The 22555-nt window shown below is 48.3% G+C and overlaps 1 protein-coding gene across 1 annotated transcript in view; it reads right to left on the bottom strand.

The window, feature by feature from the left end:
* The window catches only part of LOC137305835 (estrogen-related receptor gamma-like), a 38602-nt gene extending 16531 nt beyond the window's left edge, over nt 1-22071 (bottom strand). Inside the window, exons 1-3 of the mRNA XM_067974761.1 lie at nt 21923-22071; nt 16881-17269; nt 12340-12456 (exon numbers count right to left, since the gene is read on the bottom strand). Coding sequence (XP_067830862.1) covers nt 12340-12456; nt 16881-17269; nt 21923-21924 — 508 coding nt within the window. The 5' untranslated portion in view covers nt 21925-22071. The remainder of the gene's footprint in view (nt 1-12339; nt 12457-16880; nt 17270-21922) is intronic.
* Nucleotides 22072-22555: the final 484 nt, after the last annotated feature.

Below are 22555 nucleotides of genomic sequence, written 5' to 3'. Positions count from 1 at the left end.
GGGGGATGGGACTAATTGGATAGCTCTTTCAAAGAGCCGGCATTGCAACAATGGGCCGAATGGCCTCCTCCTGTGCTGTACCCACTATGATTCTATAATAAATCTTAAAATTAGAGCTAGGCCATTCAGGAGCGAAATTAGGAAGCACTTTTCTGACATAAAGGGTGGCAGCAAGTTGGAACTCTTCTCCCCCAAAGGCTGTTGGGGGCCAATTGAATGCACGTTCATTGGGTACGGGTATCAAGGGATATGGAGCAAAGGGGGGTGAATGGAGTTGAGGTAGAGGTCGGCCATGATCTAATTCAATGATGGGCTGAATGGCCTCCTCCTGTTCCTATGCTGTGGGAAACTCGGTGGGAGATAATCCACAGGCTTCGTTCAGTCGTGAGCACAGTCTGGGCAGAGGGTGGGGGAGATGCCCCCGGTGGGCTTCGAGTAACCGGGGAAGAGACCAAGAGTGGCAGATGATAGGATTGGGCTCGGCTTTTGTTGCACCCTAGGGAGCTGTTGAGTGATTTGTGATTGGGGGAGGGGATTAGGGAGCAATGAGGCACAACTGAAACAAGCAGAGGAAAATCAACAAACATTTCGGAGAAACATTGGGCCAGATTTTGCTCTGAGCAGCGAACGAACGGCACCAGATGCTCGTTAGACTTGGTCTTGCCCACACACTTTTCATGGGCTTTTATGCTGCAAGATCCTCTCCCGGCCCCCTCTCAGCCTCCCACTTATGGGCCTCCTCTCCCGGGCCCCTCTCCTGGGCCCCTCTCCTGGGCCCCACTCTGGGGCCCCTCTCCCAGGCCTCCTCTTCACGTCCTCTCTCCCTCTCAACCGGGCCCCTCTCCCAACCCCAACTCAGTCCCCCTTCCCAGTGCCCTCTCCCTCTCTCCCTGCCCCCTTTCCCTGCCCCCTCTCCCCTCTCCCCCTCTCTCGGCCCCTCTCTTTCCCCCTCTCTCAGCCCCTCTCCCGGGCCTCTCTCCCTGCCCCCTCTCCCCTCTCCCCCTCTCTTGGCCCCTCTCTCTCCCCCTCTCTCAGCCTCTCTCCCGGGCCACTCCCTGCCCTCTCTCCCATCTCCCCTCTCCCCCTCTCCCGGGCCTTTCTCCCTGCCCCCTCTCCCACCTCCCCTCTCCCCCTCTCTCAGCCCCTCTCCCTGTCCCCTCTCCCCTCTCCCCTCTCCCCCACTCTCAGCCTCTCTCCCGGGCCTCTCTCCCTGTCCCCTCTCCCTGCCCCCTCTCCCCCTCTCTCGGCTCCTCCCGGGCCTCTCTCCCTGTCCCCTCTCCCCTCTCCCCCTCTCTCGGCCCCTCTCTCTCCCCCTCTCTCGGCCCCTCTCCCGGGCCTTTATGAAAGGGGAAAGCTTCTGTGTATCCCCTTAACCAATCTGATTAAAGCATTGTTAATAAGCAGCGCAGAGACTGAACCAGGAAGTGTGAGTTAAAATAGTGAATTCACTGTAAAATCAGGTGCAGAAAGCAAAATAAAGAGAGGGTAAAAAACATTGAATTAAAAGACGGAGATAAAAGAGACAGAAATAAAAAGTAAAAAAATAAAAATTAAAACATTAAAAAAAAATGTCCAACAACAATAAATATCTGAAGGAATGAGACTCCACACTTGTAAAAGTAAATTTCCCGTGACAGGGAGGTTGTTTGGCAGTCGTTAAGACTTACCAAGCCGTTAAAAGGGTGCTTCGACTCAAAAAACTTGAGGCACTTTTTTTGGCGAGATTGCTTTGTTTCTATCAGGTCCAGTGGAGGAACCTCTCGCCGTTCCGTCTACTTTAACGGCGAGTCAGCCTGCGAGGTGCCGTTTCTCACGGAGTTTGCGGAGGAGCAGGGCGCCCGGTGGAGGAAGTTCTGGGTTTCTGCGTTTAGCTGCGCATTTGCGGTCGCTGGAAGCTGCTCTACCAGAAATAACGGTGAGTCTGGTGACTGCTGTTAGGATTGCCGTTATTTTTAGAGCATAACCCCGGCCCAATAAGGTCAGAAAATGTATGCAAGCACACAGAGAAAAGATGGAGTCACTAAAACCCCCTAACTACCTCTCCATGATTTGTTTCCTTGACGCTATCCCTTGTTTGGGATATTGGGGTCAGTTGGTGCTAAACAGCCTCACTCAAGGGGCCATTCTTTAAGTGTGGAGTTGGACAATCTTTTTTCTTTGGCCTTCCATGAGATCAGGCACTGACTTACTTTAACCTACCTGGTGTTGGGATTTAATCAGCAGGCAGTGGTGAGTTCGGCCCTGTTGTCCCCTGAATCTTTGTTCGAATGTGAGGGAACGCAGGGGGTGCTGGAAATTTACACTGAGAAAAGGCAAATTCAATTATGTGTTTCATCCCAAATGAGATCAGTGCCTTCAGGAAGACACTTCACTCTGCACGGATGCTAATTTAATTAGCTGCCTGTCTCCCAGGGACCTCTGTCCCGGCAGCAATCAGCTTATAGCAAAGCACAAGGCCAACTGGATCCTCTCAGCTAAATACGCACAGCCTGAGTGTGTCTCAGCAATTGGCCCACTGCTCTTAATCCTTCATTTACCTGCAGTTACACACCAGGTGAAAGTCTGGTACAGTATGGCCTGTGTGTGTCTCAGTGTCAGCTCCTGTACATCTACACACTGGGTAAAAGGGAACAATTCACTCCCAGGGTACTGTACGGCCTGTGTGTGTCTCAGTGTCAGCTCCTGTACATGTACAGTACACATTGGGTAAAAGGGATTGATTCACTCCTGTCTGGTACTGTACGGCCCGTGTGTGTCTCAGTGTCAGCTCCTGTACATCTACACACTGGGTAAAAGGGAACAATTCACTCCCAGGGTACTGTACGGCCTGTGTGTGTCTCAGTGTCAGCTCCTGTACATGTACAGTACACATTGGGTAAAAGGGATTGATTCACTCCTGTCTGGTACTGTACGGCCCGTGTGTGTCTCAGTGTCAGCTCCTGTACATGTACAGCACACAATGGGTAAAAGGGAATAATTCACTCCAGTCTGGTACTGTACGGCCCGTGTGTGTCTCAGTGTCAGCTCCTGTACATGTACAGTACACAATGGGTAAAAGGGAACGATTCACTCCCGTCTGATACTGTACAGCCCGTGTGTGTCTCAGTGTTACATTCCAGTCACCCTTAGGTCAGGTACAGTATGGGTTAGATACACAATAAAGCTCCCTTTATTCTGCCGCAATAATATGCCTGTATCTCAAACTCAACTGCAGGATGAACATCTCCATCCCCACAGTAGGCCTGTCGTGGCCTTTCTAAGTGACACATTACTATTGGGTTATGGGAGCTTTTTGGTAAGCAGAAGCTTTAAATGGTCCCAAACCCATTTTGGGCTGTAATTGCTCTGGGACAATAGTGAGTCAGTGGCCTGTTTTACACTCCGCCTGAGTATCCTTTCCAGATAACGGTGTCAGATCCGATCTCACCCATTTTACCCTCCTGAAGTTGAAAGTTCGGGCAAAGAATTTGGATATATTATGCAGATGTGATACCAAACAGATGTTCCTCACCCCACCTCTGGTGATGTGGCTTGGTTCACCAACTCATTTGTTATTCTCAGAATGTGCACCGTTTCCTGTTGGTAATTTAAATCAGCAACAGGTGCAAACAACACCCCCATCACCCAACTGTATGGGTAATTGATCCTTGATTCCTCCTCCTTGCATCCTCGTTATTGAAATCAAGACCCATCCTACTCTAAACCCAATCTTCCCCAGGATTTGAAAACGCTGCAGTTCTGCATCTCCATCAGTCTTCCCCTCATTCTATGAGCAGGCAGCAGCTAAACACTAGCTTTCATCTTTTTTTCCTCTTCTACTCTTTTCATCCTCAGTGGTGTCCGCACTGGAGGTTTTGGGCCTCCTCCGGGTTTCTCGATAAGAAAGGGCTCTATCGGGTTGTCCTTCAAACCTCTGGAAATGGGATTTGTTCCGTGGTCTAGTGGGTAAGATACTGCTGAACCTTGCGGCCCAGTTAGGCCTCCGTAATGCCTGGTCTGTGCTAAGTTATAAGTTAGCTGATCTGATTTAGGAAGCTTAACATGGTCTCCATCTGCTACTGGGAGGGTAAAAAATGAACCAGTGGGGTCGCCAACCCTCCAGGATTGCCCTGGAGTCTCCAGGAATTGAAGATTAATCTCCTGACACTGCTGCGACCAACAACCAGGAGAAAAACCACAGGGGCATTAAAAAGATGATGAGTATTTTTTTCAATTTCTTTGAACACTTTCATTTATTAGTTATAAAAATATTGGCTGTTTTACTGGGTGGGGTGATGGGAGGTCATGTGATGAAACCTCCAGGAATAAGTCCAACCAGAGTTGGTAACCCCACTAACTAGGGGTCTTGTTCGTGATGACTGTCCGTCGACCCATGTCGGAGAGTGGGACAGCATCAGGCCTGAGTTGTGATGCTCTCCAATCATCGGGGAAGGCCCAGCGAAAACAGGAGAGGGGAGACAGAAACAGGCAAAGACGTATATTCTGGATGTGAGGAGTCACTCAACTTCCCTTTCTAAATTCCTGGCGGGGGAGCAGGTGATGTTTCTGGTTGCACACAGATGTGTTGACGATGGGTGAAAATTCTATTACATATTGTGCCTTCTGAGGCATGAACCATCTTAAAACCGTTTCAAGTTTAATTTAATTTAAAAATGTAATTACTTTTTAAACTAAAAGCAAATTCGATCCAGTTGAAAGTCCCTAACAATGTGGCAAATTTGTTTTGGTAACAATTTGCAGGGAGTTAGGGAGCTCTCTAGTTCTGGTGTTAAACATCATTAACCTTCTACATTAGGAGCAAGCTGCAGAGACTAAACCCTCAGGAGGAGCGGATTAATGTGACAAAGGGTTACACTGCAAGATTCAATAAACACCCATCTCCTCACCAGTTCACAGGATTAAATCTTCTGCTTTGTGCTGAGAGTTTATCATCAATCTTGGGAGACTCAGAAATGTAAAAAACTAACTCTTACCTAGCACGATGTTTCCCAATTGTAGGGGAGAGAGGAGGGAGAGGAGGGGAGAGAGGTGCGGATAGGGATGAAGGAGGGGAGAGGAGGGGGGAGGGGGAGAGAGGGGAGACTGGAGGGGAGAAGGGGAGAGAGGCAGGGAGAACATAAGAACATAAGAATTAGGAGCAGGAGTAGGCCAATCAGCCCCTCGAGCCTGCTCCGCCATTCAATAAGATCATGGCTGATCTGATCCTAACCTCAAATCTAAATTCATGTCCAATTTCCTGCCCGCTCCCCGTAACCCCTAATTCCCTTTACTTCCAGGAAACTGTCTATTTCTGTTTTAAATGGTCAGAAAGAGCTGGGCAAGGGAAGGGGAAACGGGCAGATTCAGGATGTCGTTCATACACACACGGGGTCACAATTTATGGACTGGCATTGATTGTCAGGGACGTGGGAACATGGTCACTGTTTATTCAGGGTGAGGGTCACTCACTGTGTAACTGTACAGAGTCGCTATTTATTCAGGGTAAGGGTCACTCACTGTAACTGTACAGAGTCACTGTTTATTCAGGGTAAGGGTCACTCACTGTGTCACTGTGCAGAGTCACTGTTTATTCAGGGTAAGGGTCACTCGCTGTGTAACTGTACAGAGTCACTGTTTATTCAGGGTAAGGGTCACTCACTGTGTAACTGTACAGAGTCACTGTTTATTCAGGGTGAGGGTCACTCACTATGTTACTGTACAGAGTCACTGTTTATTCAGGGTGAGGGTCACTCGCTGTGTAACTGTACAGAGTCACTGTTTATTCAGGGTAAGGGTCACTCACTGTGTAACTGTACAGTCACTGTTTGTTCAGGGTGAGGGTCACTCACTGTGTAACTGTACAGAGTCCCTGTTTATTCAGGGTAAGGGTCACTCACTGTGTAACTGTACAGTCACTGTTTGTTCAGGGTAAGGGTGGGTATTGTGGGGTGGAGTCTGTCAATCTCCGAGACAGGTTGCAGACTCAGTGTTGCCTTGTCTTAAACAAGGCTCTTTCACATCCAGGACCTTAGTTGAATCGAGCTAAAACGTAAGGGGTGAGGGTTTCTCTGCTTGTTGGCAGTAAGGATTGGACATCAGGTGAGTTTATGCAGTAAATACAGAGCCTACATCTCTGGCTGAAATGCTAAACTCACTCTGGGAAGGCAAAGGACGGCTGGTACGGAAAATAGAAAAATGTCACATTGCTGCAGTATGGGCCTGGATTTTAAGGTTGGGACAGTGTAGAGGGAGCTTTACTCTGTATCTAACCCGTGCTGTACCTGCCCTGGGAGTGTTTGATGGGACAGTGTAGAGGGAGCTTTACTCTGTATCTAACCCGTGCTGTACCTGCCCTGGGAGTGTTTGATGGGACAGTGTAGAGGGAGCTTTACTCTGTATCTAACCCGTGCTGTACCTGCCCTGGGAGTGTTTGATGGGACAGTGTAGAGGGAGCTTTACTCTGTATCTAACCTGTGCTGTACCTGCCCTGGGAGTGTTTGATGGGACAGTGTAGAGGGAGCTTTACTCTGTATCTAACCTGTGCTGTACCTGCCCTGGGAGTATTTGATGGGACAGTGTAGAGGGAGCTTTACTCTGTATCTAACCCGTGCTGTACCTGCCCTGGGAGTGTTGATGGGACAGTGTAGAGGGAGCTTTACTCTGTATCTAACCCGTGCTGTACCTGCCCTGGGAGCATTGGGACAGTGTACATAAGAACATAAGAAATAGGAGCAGGAGTAGGCCATACGGCCCCTCGAGCCTGCTCTGCTATTCAATAAGATCATGGCTGATCTTTGACCTCAACTCCACTTTCCCGCCTGATCCCCATATCCCTTCATTCCCCTATATACTCAATGATCCACAGTCCTCTGGGGTAGAGAATTCCAAAGATTCACATCCCTCTGAGTGTAGAAATTTCTCCTCATCTCAGTCCTAAATGTCCGACCCCTTATCCTGAGACGATGCCCCCTAGTTCTAGATTCTCCAGCCAGGGGAAACATCCTCTCAGCATCTACCCTATCAAGCCCTCTCAGAATCTTATATGTTTCAATGAGATCACCTCTCATTCTCCTAAACTCCAGAGAATATCAGCCCATTCAACTCAATCTCTCCTCATAGGACAACCCTCTCATCCCAGGAATCAATCGAGTGAACCTTCGTTGCACCGCCTCAAAAGCAAGTATATCCTTCCTTAGGTAAGGAGATCAAAACTGTACACAGTACTCCAGGTGAGGTCTCACCAAAGCCCTTTACAATTACAGCAAGTCTTCCTTACTCTTGTACTCCAACCCCCTGGAAATAAAGGCCAACATTCCATTTGCCTTCCTAATAGCTTGCTGTACCTGCATGTTAACTTTCTGTGTTTCATGTAAGAGGACACCCAAATCCCTCTGAATACCAACCAATAGTTTCTCACCATTTAAAAAATATTCTGTTTTTCTATTCTTCCTACCAAAGTGAATAACCTCACATTTCCCCATATTATACTCCATCTGCCACCGACTTGCCCACTCACTTAACCTGTCTATATCCCTTTGCAGACTCTTTGTGTCCTCCTCACAGCTTACTTTCCCACCTAGGTTTTTATCGTCAGCAAACTTGGATACATTACACTCGGTCCCTTCATCTAAGTCATTAATATAGATTGTAAATAGCTGAGGCCCAAGCACTGATCCTTGCGGCACCCCACTAGTTACAGCCTGCCAACCTGAGAATGACCCGTTTATTCCTACTCTCAGTTTTCTGTCCATTAACCAATCCTCAATCCATGCTAATATATTACCCCCAATCCCATGAGCCGTAATCTTGTGTAACAACTTTTTATGTGGCACCTTAACAAATGCCTTTTGAAAATCCAAATATACTGCATCCACTGGTTCCCCTTTGTCTATCCTGCTCGTTACATCCTCAAAAAACTCTAATAGATTTGTCAAACACGATTTCCCTTTAATAAAACCATGTTGACTCTGCCTAATCATAAAATTATTTTCTAAGTGCCCTGTTACCACGTCCTTAATAATGGATTCCAGCATTTTCTCGACGACTGATGTCAGGCTAACTGGCCTGTAGTTCCCTGTTTTCTCTCTCCCTCCTTTCTTGAATAGCGGTGTTACATTTGCTACCTTCCAATCCGCTGGGACCATTCCAGAAACTAGGGAATTTTTAAAAAAAATTTTTTTTTTATTCGTTCACGGGATGTGGGTGTCGCTGGCAAGGCCGGCATTTATTGCCCATCCCTAATTGCCCTTGAGAAGGTGGTGGTGAGCCGCCTTCTTGAACCGCTGCAGTCCGTGTGGTGACGGTTCTCCCACAGTGCTGTTAGGAAGGGAGTTCCAGGATTTTGACCCAGCGACGATGAAGGAACGGCGATATATTTCCAAGTCGGGATGGTGTGTGACTTGGAGGGGAACGTGCAGGTGGTGTTGTTCCCATGCGCCTGCTGCTCTTGTCCTTCTAGGTGGTAGAGGTCGCGGGTTTGGGAGGTGCTGTCAAAGAAGCCTTGGCGAGTTGCTGCAGTGCATCCTGTGGATGGTGCACACTGCAGCCACTGTGCGCCGGTGGTGAAGGGAGTGAATGTTTCGGGTGGTGGATGGGGTGCCAATCAAGCGAGCTGCTTTATCTTGGATGGTGTCGAGCTTCTTGAGTGTTGTTGGAGCTGCACTCATCCAGGCAAGTGGAGAGTATTCCATCACACTCCTGACTTGTGCCTTGTAGATGGTGGAAAGGCTTTGGGGAGTCAGGAGGTGAGTCACTCGCCGCAGAATACCCAGCCTCTGACCTGCTCTCGTAGCCACAGTATTTATATGGCTGGTCCAGTTAAGTTTCTGGTCAATGGTGACCCCCAGGATGTTGATGGTGGGGGATTCGGCGATGGTAATGCCGTTGAATGTCAAGGGGAGGTGGTTAGACTCTCTCTTGTTGGAGATGGTCATTGCCTGGCACTTATCTGGCGCGAATGTTACTTGCCACTTATCAGCCCAAGCCTGGATGTTGTCCAGGTCTTGCTGCATGCAGGCTCGGACTGCTTCATTATCTGAGGGGTTGCGAATGGAACTGAACACTGTGCAGTCATCAGCGAACATCCCCATTTCTGACCTTATGATGGAGGGAAGGTCATTGATGAAGCAGCTGAAGATGGTTGGGCCAAGGACACTGCCCTGAGGAACTCCTGCAGCAATGCCCTGGGGCTGAGATGATTGGCCTCCAACAACCACTACCATCTTCCTTTGTGCTAGGTATGACTCCAGCCACTGGAGAGTTTTCCCCCTGATTCCCATTGACTTCAATTTTACTAGGGCTCCTTGGTGCCACACTCGGTCAAATGCTGCCTTGATGTCAAGGGCAGTCACTCTCACCTCACCTCTGGAATTCAGCTCTTTTGTCCATGTTTGGACCAAGGCTGTAATGAGGTCTGGAGCCGAGTGGTCCTGGCGGAACCCAAACTGAGCATCGGTGAGCAGGTTATTGGTGAGTAAGTGCCGCTTGATAGCATTGTCGACGACACCTTCCATCACTTTGCTGATAATTGAGAGTAGACTGATGGGGCGGTAATTGGCCGGATTGGATTTGTCCTGCTTTTTGTGGACAGGACATACCTGGGCAATTTTCCACATTGTCGGGTGGATGCCAGTGTTGTAGCTGTACTGGAACAGCTTGGCTAGAGGCGCAGCTAGTTCTGGAGCACAAGTCTTCAGCACTACAGCTGGGATGTTGTCAGGGCCCATAGCCTTTGCTGTATCCAGTGCACTCAGCCGTTTCTTGATATCACGTGGAGTGAATCGAATTGGCCGAAGACTGGCTTCCGTGATGGTGGGGATATCGGGAGGAGGCTGAGATGGATTATCCACTCGGCACTTCTGGCTGAAGATGGTTGCAAACGCTTCAGCCTTGTCTTTTGCACTCACGTGCTGGACTCCGCCATCATTGAGAATGGGGATGTTTGCAGAGCCTCCTCCTCCCGTTAGTTGTTTAATTGTCCACCACCATTCACGACTGGATGTGGCAGGACTGCAGAGCTTTGATCTGATCCGTTGGTTGTGGAATCGCTTAGCTCTGTCTATAGCATGTTGCTTCTGCTGTTTAGCATGCATGTAGTCCTGAGTTGTAGCTTCACCAGGTTGGCACCTCATTTTTAGGTACGCCTGGTGCTGCTCCTGGCATGCTCTTCTACACTCCTCATTGAACCAGGGTTGATCCCCTGGCTTGTTGGTAATGGTAGAGTGAGGAATATGCCGGGCCATGAGGTTACAGATTGTGCTGGAATACAATTCTGCTGCTGCTGATGGCCCACAGCGCCTCATGGATGCCCAGTTTTGAGCTGCTAGATCTGTTCTGAATCTATCCCATTTTGCACGGTGGTAGTGCCACACAACACGTTGGATGGTGTCCTCAGTGCGAAGACGGGATTTCATCTCCACGAGGACTGTGCGGTGGTCACTCCTACCAATACTGTCATGGACAGATGCATTTGCGACAGGTAGATTGGTGAGGACGAGGTCAAGTAAGTTTTTCCCTCGTGTTGGTTCGCTCACCACCTGCCGCAGGCCCAGTCTAGCAGCTATGTCCTTCAGGACTCGGCCAGCTCGGTCAGTAGTGGTGCTACCGAGCCACTCTTGGTGATGGACATTGAAGTCCCCCACCCAGAGTACATTTTGTGCCCTTGCTACCCTCAGTGCTTCCTCCAAGTGGTGTTCAACATGGAGGAGGACTGATTCATCAGCTGAGGGAGGACGGTAGGTGGTAATCAGCAGGAGGTTTCCTTGCCCATGTTTGACCTGATGCCATGAGATTTCATGGGGTCCAGAGTCAATGTTGAGGACTCCCAGGGCCACTCCCTCCTGACTGTATATCACTGTACCGCCACCTCTGGAATGCTGCACCTGCATGTTAACTTTCTGTGATTCATGTACACCCAAATCCCTCTAAATAACACTATTTACTAGTCCCTTACTTTTAAAAAAAATTCTGCTTTTCTATTCTTCCTACCAAAGTGGATAATTTCACATTTCCGCACATTCTCCTTCTGCCACCTTCTTGGCCACTCACTTAACCTGTCTATATCCATTTGTAGCCTCTTTGCATCCTCCTCACAACTTACTTTCCCACCTAGCTTTGTATTGTCAGCAAACTTGGATACATTACACTCGGTCCCTTCATCTAAGTCATTAATATAGATTGTAAATAGCTGAGGCCCAAGCACTGATCCTTGTGGTACCCCACTAGTTACAGCCCGCCAACCTGAAAATGACCCGTTTGTTCCTACTCTCTGTTTTCTGTCCATTAACCAATCCTCAATCCATGCTAATATATTACCCCCAATCCCATGAGCCCTAATCTTGTGTAACAACCTCTTGTGTGGAACTTTATCGAATGCCTTTTGAAAATCCAAATATACTACATCCACTGGTTCCCCTTTATCTACTTTGCTAGTTACACCCTTAAAAAACTAATAGATTTGTCAAACACGATTTCCCTTTCATAAAACCATGTTGACTCTGCCTAATCATATTATGATTTTCTAGGTGCCCTGTTACCACTTCCCTAATGACAGATTCTAGCAATTTCCCTACTACTGATGTCAGGCTAACTGGCCTATAGTTCCCTGTTTTCTCTCTCCCTCCTTTCTTGAATAGCAGGGTTACATTTGCTACCTTCCAATCCACGGGGACCGTTCCAGAATCCAGGGAATTCTGGAAGTCCAAAACCAATGCATCCACTATCTCTGCAGTCACCTCTTTTAAAACCCTAGGATGTAGGCCATCAGGTCCAGGGGATTTGTTGGCTTTTAGTCCCATTAATTTCTCCAGTACTTTTCCTTTACTGATATTAATTACTTTAATTCCTCACTCTCATTACCCTTGGTTCCCCACTATTTCCGATATGCTTTTTGTGTCTTCTACTGTGAAGACAGATACAAAATATTTGTTTAACATCTCTGCCATTTCCTTATTACCCATTATAATTTCTCCTGTCTCAGCCTCCAAGGGACCCACGTTTACTTTCGTTAATCTTTTCCTTTTTATATACTTGTAGAAGCTCTTACAATCTGTTTTTATAGTGTAGAGGGAGCTTTACTCTGTATCTAACCCGTGCTGTACCTGCCCCGGGAGTGTTTGATGGGACAGTGTAGAGGGAGCTTTACTCTGTATCTAACCCGTGCTGTACCTGCCCTGGGAGTGTTTGATGGGACAGTGCAGAGGGAGCTTTACTCTGTATCTAACCCGTGCTGTACCTGCCCTGGGAGTGTTTGATGGGACAGTGCAGAGGGAGCTTTACTCTGTATCTAACCCCTGCTGTACCAGACACGATTGGTACTGACAACAAAGAGGACAGTTTTTTTTTAATGAAGATGCCTCTTACCTTCTTTCATCATTCCAACTTTCAGACATTTCATGAAGCGACAGGATTGACAGGACTTCCGCCTGCGTTTGGTTATTTCACACTCGTTCATGGCGGGACAGTTGTAATCAATGTTACCTGAAGGTAAAAGACAAGGTTAGAATGAACAATCCCTCACACACAGACCCGTACACACAGACCCACACACAGACCCGTACACACAGACACCCACACACAGACCCGTACACACAGACACCCACACACAGGCCCAGCCCCCAGTGCCCAGTGCCCAGGCCCAGGCCCTATGCTTCACCATTACTTCAAAAGAAAGTACCTGTCTTTCCTTCCCTGGATCTGTCAGGTCTGTGTGTGAGGGTCTGTGAGGTTTGCTGTCCAATGTCCTCCCCTCCCTCTCCTGAACTCTGTTCTTGCTGGGGTACCAAGTGCTCCCCAATACCTCATCAAGCGGGCAGTCTTTGCGTGTGAGCCTGGGCAGCGAGTGCCACGCGGCTATTTAACTATGGGTGGCCTCATAGCAAACCCTGATCCTGTCCTCAACCACACACAAGTCCAGGAATAACTGGATAGCGATCAGCAGAAGGAACCCCGGCTCTGTGCCCACCCCCCTGCCATCCCCCGCCCGCACCCCCACCAGTTCAGGTGACACTGGGGCCAATTGTAGAGTTTGCGACTGCTACTCGCTCAGGACAGACTGGGGATTCCCAGGGTCCTCTGAAACTAGGAAATAATCTGCGAGAATGTGGAGCGCACTGCCCTAGCATGGCAAAGATACAGAATCAACTGAGGGCTTTAAAAAGGAGAGAGATGGTTACTTGGCAAGTAAGGGTATTAAGGGTTAGGGGAAAAATCAGGGAATTGAAAGATAGACTTCCCATAGCTATCAAAATGGTAGTGCAGGCTCCATTTGTCGAATAGCCGACTGCTGTTTCTTAGTTCCCTGCTGGCCGTTGGACAGCGGATATGAAATGTTTAAGTCTTCTGACACACCTCTGGGAAGGGGGCAGTGGGCCTGATTAAAGCTGGAGTGCTGGGATTAGACTATCTCTCTGAGATATGCACATGCATTTAGCAATTAGTCGCCTCTCAGTCCCCAGGGATCCGTCCGTTAATGAAATGTCCTGGGCACTTACACTCTGTAAACACTAATGAATATTGACTGTATCTTCCGCCTGATATCTCTTTCCTACAGAGTCAAGCACAGAGATTAGCAAAGTCATTAAATAAAAAGTAATTAATTAAAATCCTTCCAACCCTTTTCATATGGATCTTCTTGTCAAATTTGCAAATATCATCGAGAACAAACTGAGAAATACAGCGAATAAAAATGTCTTAATTTAAATATTTATGAACAAAAACCTCAAACAGAGTTCAAATATTAATTAAAAACTGATTGTCACATTAATGTGATATTAAGTGTCTGGGAGACTACGATATTCCTCCTTTCCCAAAACAGTGGCCATTGGGACTGAGATTGGGAGAAGAGATCTGAATACAGACATGGGCTGTTTCACGCTCAGCAAGGTGAAGGATGTTAGTGCTCGGAAATGGTTCACAGCCTGATTTCACGCACCCAGTGTCAGCTTCAAACACTCCCAGGGCAGGTACAGCACGGGTTAGATACAGAGTAAAGCTCCCTCTACACTGTCCCATCAAACACTCCCAGGGCAGGTACAGCACGGGTTAGATACAGAGTAAAGCTCCCTCTACACTGTCCCATCAAACACTCCCAGGGCAGGTACAGCACGGGTTAGATACAGAGTAAAGCTCCCTCTACACTGTCCCATCAAACACTCCCAGGGCAGGTACAGCATGGGTTAGATAGAGAGTAAAGCTCCCTCTGTTCAGCTCCAACAACGTACCACAGCTAATGTTGCCAACTCTGGTTGGACGTATTCCTGGAGGCTTCATCACATGACTTCATCACATGGCTGCCCCGCCCAGTCAAACAACCTTTTTCCCATCTCCAATAATTTTACAAATAATAAACGAAATTGTTCAAAGAAAATTTAAAAAACCCACAAGTCGTTTTAATGCACCTGGAAATGTTTCTCCTGGGTTTCTCACAGCAGTGTCCAGGAGATTAATCTTTAATTCCTGGAGACTCCTGGACAATCCTGGTGGGTTGGCAACCCCAGGCCCAGCTCTCACCTTACATCCTATACCAGCGTGACATTTTCCTCAACCATCCACCCCTCTGAGTGATTGCCTATCTTGTGCCAAGCTGTGCAAGTACATTGATGCTGATGGTCTTCGCCCATGTGCAACTGAGGTGAGACAGCCTGGAACTATGAGCCAGGAGTTATGGACATTTTAATTCCATCAGGTCTGGGATGAGTCGACCCCAGGCTCCAGGGGTGAAAGCACAGTGTCTAATCCTACTTTGCCTGCAGGATATTCTCTGACATTCTGATATCCTGTGTGCCATATTACAGGACGGTGCTGACGCACAACCTGCAGGCAGGCCCCTCGCTGCAGTGTCCACTATAGCCATTGATACACATGAGTTGGAGCCAATATCTGGAGATAGCTTCCCCTTTGGCTCAGTTGGCAGATATGGTACCAAGCCCAGCAGTGTAGCTTTGTACCAGCGCATCTCAGACAGGCCAGCAGTAAAGTACAACGGGCCTGGGTTAGGGAGGGGGAGATCATCTAAGGTCCTTGCCACTGATGGCTATCCAGAGCCTCCTGCTGGAAAGGGTATGTTTGTGGATATCTGGTGGGAACAGGATTGTGCTCGGATGTGATGCATTCCACAGTCCAATAGCCTACTGACACTCACTGTAGAGGCTCACCCATGAATAATGGCCAATTTCTCTTGTTGGTGGCCTTCCCTGTCTTTATTCACCCCCTTTTCTGATATACCAGGGAGCCTCCACAACAGGACATGTATATAGGTCACAGTGCGGAGGTGGGTCAAATTCTTCTATTGCATTCCATGCTGTGCTGGTTTAGTTTCTGATGAAGTAGTTTTATTCTTGTCTCCTGTTCCACAAGGTCCTGTAGTATCCTCCCTCCCAGCTACTGTCTCTACAGCCCAGGCACTAGGAGGCAACATGCTGCCATTCACGGCTGGCTGTTTCTCGGGTTTTGCTGTGGGAAGGTGACCCACGTTTTCTGTCCTTCACCCCGACTCCTCCAGTCCCCATATGGTGACTGTGGCCTATAAACTGCATGACGAATCACGGGTGCTGAGAGCAGTCCTACCACTCTGAGGCCTAGCCTGTCCGTATTGAATATTCAAGCCTGTCTGTGGTATTTACATTTGCTGGGAGGGTCTATGGTGTCACTCAGTCCCAATGACAGGGAATCTTTAGACTAGAGATCAATAAGAACTCAAGAACAAGAGATTTGAAGCTTTCCTCACAGCCTTGCTCTCCCCATACTAATCAATACGAAACAGGACATCTACACAATGCTTCTGAATAGATTATTGATTATCTCAACGGCTTCTCAGACTGAGCTACCAGGGGGCTTTTATCCCTTTCGAACAGTGATGTAATGATCAATAACAGGTTTTACATTTCACACACTGTGTCGGAGAGAGATTGAGGTGAGCTGAAACAGAACTCTTTCACGTTGGGATCCTCTGAATACAATTCGAGGGAGGTGAGATTGCTGCTTTGTAGTTCTGATGCTGGGGAAACTCTCCCCAGTGCTACAGACTGCCTGCTCATTGTGGTGATCAGCTGTTCAGATTGTTAGGACCCCTAACGTTGACCCGTGTGGATTAAGGTTGGTGAAATAGTTCAAGGTTAAGGGGTCAGCTTTGAAACAATCACATTTCCTTCCTGAATTTTGTGCTCATCAAAGTGAAAGATATTTAGTGCTGAGGAGGCACCCATGGCCTCACCAAACGCCCCCGGGGCCAGGACAGAGTAAAGGTCCCTCTACACCGTCTCATCAAACACTCTCACGGTAGGTGCAGAGTAAAGCTCCCTCTACACCGTCTCATCAAACACTCTCACGGTAGGTACAGAGTAAAGGTCCCTCTACACCGTCTCATCAAACACTCTCAGGGTAGGTACAGAGTAAAGCTCCCTCTACACCGTCTCATCAAACACTCTCACGGTAGGTGCAGAGTAAAGCTCCCTCTACACCGTCTCATCAAACACTCTCACGGTAGGTACAGAGTAAAGCTCCCTCTACACCATCTCATCAAACACTCTCAGGGTAGGTACAGAGTAAAGCTCCCTCTACACCGTCTCATCAAACACTCTCAGGGTAGGTACAGAGTAAAGCTCCCTCTACACCATCTCATCAAACACCCCCAGAGCAGATCCAGTACAGAGCTCCCTTTACACTATCCCATCAAACACTCTCAGGGTAGGTACAGAGTAAAGCTCCCTCTACGGTGCACGGTGTTGCTGGGGAAGTGGAGTCTCATCCCTTGGGCAGTGTAGAGGGAGCTTGACTCTGCATCTGACCAGTCCTTACCCGGGAGTGCTTGGTGCTGATTTTGGTTCCCAGCACCAACATCCCTTATGTTGATGGATGCAAAAAGAAACAGTGGGGGAATGAACGCAGAGAAAGGATTGATGGACCTTGTATGGTGCGTTTGAAGAAGGCTTTACAGGCCTCACAGGATGCGACACCGTAATGGTATCCAGAGGCACTATCGCCACACACCAGGCATAGCCGCTTGGGAATGGAACTCAGCACATAGTCACACTTCATCAAATCGTCTCCCCCCAGGCCGCTCGGACAATCATCGTATCTCTTGTGACAGCAACTGAAATTGTTTGTGATCAGCTCGCGTGAGACGAGGGGCTGCGATCGTCCACTCATCGTGACGCTGTACAAGCTGCTGCCGTCTGACGATCCACAAGGGCTGCAGTGACTCCCCACGTCTGCCAGTCCCTCCGGGCTCCAGGGTTCCATCTTCACATAGGATTCTGTGCGTTGGTCCTCAATGGATTTTCTACTCAGGAACCTGGAACCAATAAGATGAACACATTTTATGCCATCTGAATGAAGGGAGAGGCAGAGAAACAACAATTGGATACGTATAAAGGAGCTTTACTCTGTATCTAACCCGTGCTGTACCTGCCCTGGGAGTGTTTGATGGGACAATGTAGATGGAGCTTTACTCTGTATCTAACCCGTGCTGTACCTGCCCCGGGAGTGTTTGATGGGACAGTGTGGAGGGAGCTTTACTCTGTATCTAACCCATGCTGGACCTGCCCCGGGAGTGTTTGATGGGACAGTGTGGAGGGAGCTTTACTCTGTATCTAACCCATGCTGTACCTGCCCTGGGAGTGTTTGATGGGACAGTGTAGAGGGAACTTTACTCTGTATCTAACCCATGCTGTACCTGCCCTGGGTGTGTTTGATGGGACAGTGTGGAGGGAGCTTTACTCTGTATCTAACCCGTGCTGTATCTGCCTGGGAGTGTTTGATGGGACAGTGTAGAGGGAGCTTTACTCTGTATCTAACCCGTGCTGTATCTGCCCTGGGAGTGTTTGATGGGACAGTGTAGAGGGAGCTTTACTCTGTACCTAACCCGTGCTTTAGGAACATAGTAAATTCACGAATGAGACAAGTCTATTTGTTCCAACAAGCCCATTGCATTCAGAGTCTGTATATAATTATTTCATCACAGATTCTCTCTCCCTCTCACCAATTGGTCACCAGTCCTTTTATACACACAGTCAGTGCTGGGGCAGTCAGTCCTGTTATACACACAGTCAGTGCTGGAACAGTCAGTCCTGTTATATATACAGTCAGTCCTGGGACAGTCAGTCCTGTTATACATACAGTCAGTGCTGGGACAGTCAGTCCCGTTATATATACAGTCAGTCCTGGGACAGTCAGTCCTGTTATACATACAGTCAGTGCTGGGACAGTCAGTCCCGTTATATATACAGTCAGTCCTGGGACAGTCAGTCCTGTTATACATACAGTCAGTCTTGGGACAGTCAGTCCTGTTATATATACAGTCAGTCCTGGGACAGTCAGTCCTGTTATACATACAGTCAGTCCTGGGACAGTCAGTCCTGTTATACACGCAGTCAGTGCTGGGACACTCAGTCCTGTTATATATACAGTCAGTCCTGGGACAGTCAGTCCTGTTATACACACAGTCAGTGCTGGGGCAGTCAGTCCTGTTATACACACAGTCAGTGCTGGGACACTCAGTCCTGTTAGACACACAGTCAGTGCTGGGTCAGTCCTGTTATACACACAGTCAGTGCTGGGACACTCAGTCCTGTTACACACACAGTCAGTGTTGGGACACTCAGTCCTGTTATACACACAGTCAGTGCTGGGACACTCAGTCCTGTTATACACACAGTCAGTCCTGGGACACTCAGTCCTGTTACACACACAGTCAGTGCTGGGACACTCAGTCCTGTTACACACACAGTCAGTGCTGGGACAGTCAGTCCTGTTACACACACAGTCAGTCCTGGGACAGTCAGTCCTGTTACACACACAGTCAGTCCTGGGACAGTCAGTCCTGTTACACACACAGTCAGTCCTGGGACACTCAGTCCTGTTACACACACAGTCAGTGCTGGGACACTCAGTCCTGTTACACACACAGTCAGTGCTGGGACAGTCAGTCCTGTTACACACACAGTCAGTCCTGGGACAGTCAGTCCTGTTACACACACAGTCAGTGCTGGGTCAGTCAGTCCTGTTACACACAGCTACTTTGGTTTCTGAGGTCAATTTATCTGCTATCTTTCCCAAACCAAATACATACAATTCCCTCAATATGAGCTGATCCCAGATGCAGCTGTGAGTGATTGGGACCTAGTAGATCCCAAATGTAGCTGTGAGTGATTGGGACCTAGTAGATCCCAGATACAGCTGTGAGTGGTTGGGATCTAGTAGATCCCAGATACAGCTGTTCCCATTTAACAAACACTATCATTTAACCAGGAATGACATCTCGTGCACTCAGTAGATCTACAATGTCTGATTATTGGGATGGATGGATTTGGGGGGCATCATCTCACTGTGTTGGGAGTCCCCAATTAACAGGGGTAAGTATAGAGATATTTAGGAAAATTGCAATGCCCGTCTAGCACCTGTGGGACTCGGTTGACTGAGAGCTGGACCTCGCGAAGGCCAAGAATGGTGAGAAGGAAAAAAATCTTCACTCACTCATTTTACTCAGCAAAACTCCCAACAAGGAGAGAGAGAAAGGTGGAGAGAGAGAGAGAGAGAGAGCAAGCTGCAGAGAGAGACAGAGAGAGAGAAAGAGAGCAAGGAATTGAAATGCATTGTTGCCACAATTGCTGCTTAGAGCCCAAGATCAATTTATTAATGTTAACCAAGGGTCTCAATTAGAATGAGGAGCTTCAGCAGATTCGAAGCAGTTCCTTGCTCAGTCCCCATGAGGTGTCAGACATTTTCACTCGGTCCAGTGCACTCCAACATACAAGGGACACGTCAGCATCGTGTCGACTATCAGACTGCCCACAGGCCTCCTCTAGGTTAGAATCTTGTTTTATTCAACTCGCGATGATCAGCGACAGGGGTGCAGTTTCAGCCAGGAAACTTTTCGATCATTTCATTTCGGTTGTCAGTTGAGCGCAGATTCAATGCTTCCAGGTTTTATTTCAGAGTTAAAATTTATTTACTATATTCTTCATCAAGCTTTTAGACACCCCACTCCCAGTGATAGAGCACTGGACTCCTCACTCCCAGTGACAGAGCACTGGACTCCTCACTCCCAGTGACAGAGCACTGGACTCCTCACTCCCAGTGACAGAGCACTGGACTCCTCACTCCCAGTGATAGAGCACTGGACAGCTCACTCCCAGTGATAGAGCACTGGACTCCTCACTCCCAGTGATAGAGCACAGGACTCCTCACTCCCAGTGACAGAGCACTGGACTCCTCACTCCCAGTGATAGAGCACTGGACAGCTCACTCCCAGTGATAGAGCACTGGACTCCTCGCTCCCAGTGATAGAGCACTGGACAGCTCACTCCCAGTGATAGAGCACTGGACAGCTCACTCCCAGTGACAGAGCATTGGACTCCTCACTCCCAGTGATAGAGCACTGGACAGCTCACTCCCAGTGATAGAGCACTGGACAGCTCACTCCCAGTGATAGAGCACTGGACAGCTCACTCCCAGTGACAGAGCATTGGACTCCTCACTCCCAGTGACAGAGCATTGGACTCCTCACTCCCAGTGACAGAGCATTGGACTCCTCACTCCCAGTGATAGAGCATTGGACACCTCACACCCAGTGACAGAGCATTGGACACCTCACACCCAGTGACAGAGCATTGGACTCCTCACTCCCAGTGATAGAGCATTGGACAGCTCACTCCCAGTGGTAGAGCACTGGACTCCTCACACCCAGTGATAGAGCACTGGACACCTCACTTCCAGTGATAGAGCACTGGACAGATCACTCCCAGTGATAGAGCACTGGACTCCTCACACCCAGTGATAGAGCACTGGACAGATCACTCCCAGTGATAGAGCACTGGACACCTCACTCCCAGTGATAGAGCACTGGACTCCTCACTCCCAGTGATAGAGCACTGGACTCCTCACTCCCAGTGATAGAGCACTGGACACCTCACTCCAGTGATAGAGCACTGGACAGATCACTCCCAGTGATAGAGCACTGGACTCCTCACTCCCAGTGATAGAGCATTGGACACCTCACACCCAGTGATAGAGCACTGGACAGATCACTCCCAGTGATAGAGCACTGGGCACTTTGCTCCCAGTGATAGAGCACTGGTCATCGCAGAGTTAGAGAGCTGGAATCTCCAGTCCCCCTGGTGACAGGTCGGAATCTCCAATGTGCTTTATCAGACTTCAGGTCCGGCTGAGGGAACTGGTCATTGACCAAAGAGAAAATTAAGTGGACCTGGTGCAAATACAAATGCCTTGAAGCCTCAAAAGTTCCCTATATGCAGCATTGAGCAGACGACATGAAGAATATTGCAAGCTAGTAAATGTTCACAAAGAATAGTTCACACTACACAAGGCTGTCGACACTTTGGGGCAAAATTAATTTCACCGAGAGATATTTGACTGGTCACCAAGGTTGTGTGAGTAACCCCCGAGGCAACGTCAGACAGAACCAATTATTTACAATTATCAATACATCGTCAAATCTTAAATACTTTGAATCAGGAACACTAATTTTGGGAGAAATTGAGCTTTCCGTATCTAACTCATATAAGAAGCCAAAGAGAATTTATTTAACATTCATTCCAACTGGTCTTTATACCAGCTGCTAACTAACAGTCTGGGAATTTACAGAGGAAAAGCTCCAAAATTATTATATTAGAATTAGCAATAATAATTCTGCTTCTTCATTTCTTAATATCAAATTATCGGGAACATACGAGAGACATACGAGGGCTGTTCACGGACTGGGCACACCAAGGGATTCTGCTTTTACCCCCTGCCGGGGCAGTTCCATTCACCAGCCTCGCTATGCAACACGGTCATTATCTCATGCACTGCACCCCCGACTTCTCCATATACCAAGCGGGGAGAGGGGGGTGTCCCAGAGATGGGGTGACACACTAATTTAATAAATTGATGCAGAAAGTTTCAGTGCAAGATTCAAGCTCTGCGATTGAATTTAAGAATCACTCACATGTTGTTGGATTTCTTTTTTGCCTCCTTCCTGTAACTTGTGATAGATGGTGTGACCTCTCATTTGAGTCCAGTTCCTTGAATGATGTCCACTCTCACAGCGGACACCCAGACCAGAGCTGTGAGCTGCAGTGAAGTGGCATTAAACTCCAGCACTCTCACACACACACACACACACACACACACACGCCCCCACAAGGAGAATCGCAGGGAGGAGGGAGGGACCTGGCCCCGAGAGTTAACCCATTCACTGCCACGCACACACACTCTCACAGAGAGCTGGTCTGTGCCATCACTGAGTTCAGCGGTGAAAGGTTCCTCTCAAATCAAGCAGCTCACCGACAGGAAGTTAATCATCAACTTTCTTAATTTATTACACAAGTTTCTGACGGAGAGAATTCTTCTTTATGGGAAAATGCAAACACCAAAGTTAGAAAAGAAAGGAATCAGCATAGGGACATTGAAAGAACAGTAATACAGTGCTCCCTGAACACAGTAATATAGTGCTCCCCAAACATAATAATACCGGGTACAGTAACCCCCGAACATAATAATACCGGGTACAGTACCCCCCGAACATAATAATACTGGGTACAGTACCCCCCGAACATAATAATACCGGGTACAGTACCCC

This window comes from Heptranchias perlo, chromosome 41 (genome assembly GCF_035084215.1).
Source record: "Heptranchias perlo isolate sHepPer1 chromosome 41, sHepPer1.hap1, whole genome shotgun sequence".
In the NCBI taxonomy this organism is placed as follows: domain Eukaryota; kingdom Metazoa; phylum Chordata; class Chondrichthyes; order Hexanchiformes; family Hexanchidae; genus Heptranchias; species Heptranchias perlo.
This window is presented reverse-complemented; position numbering and strand designations above follow the sequence as displayed.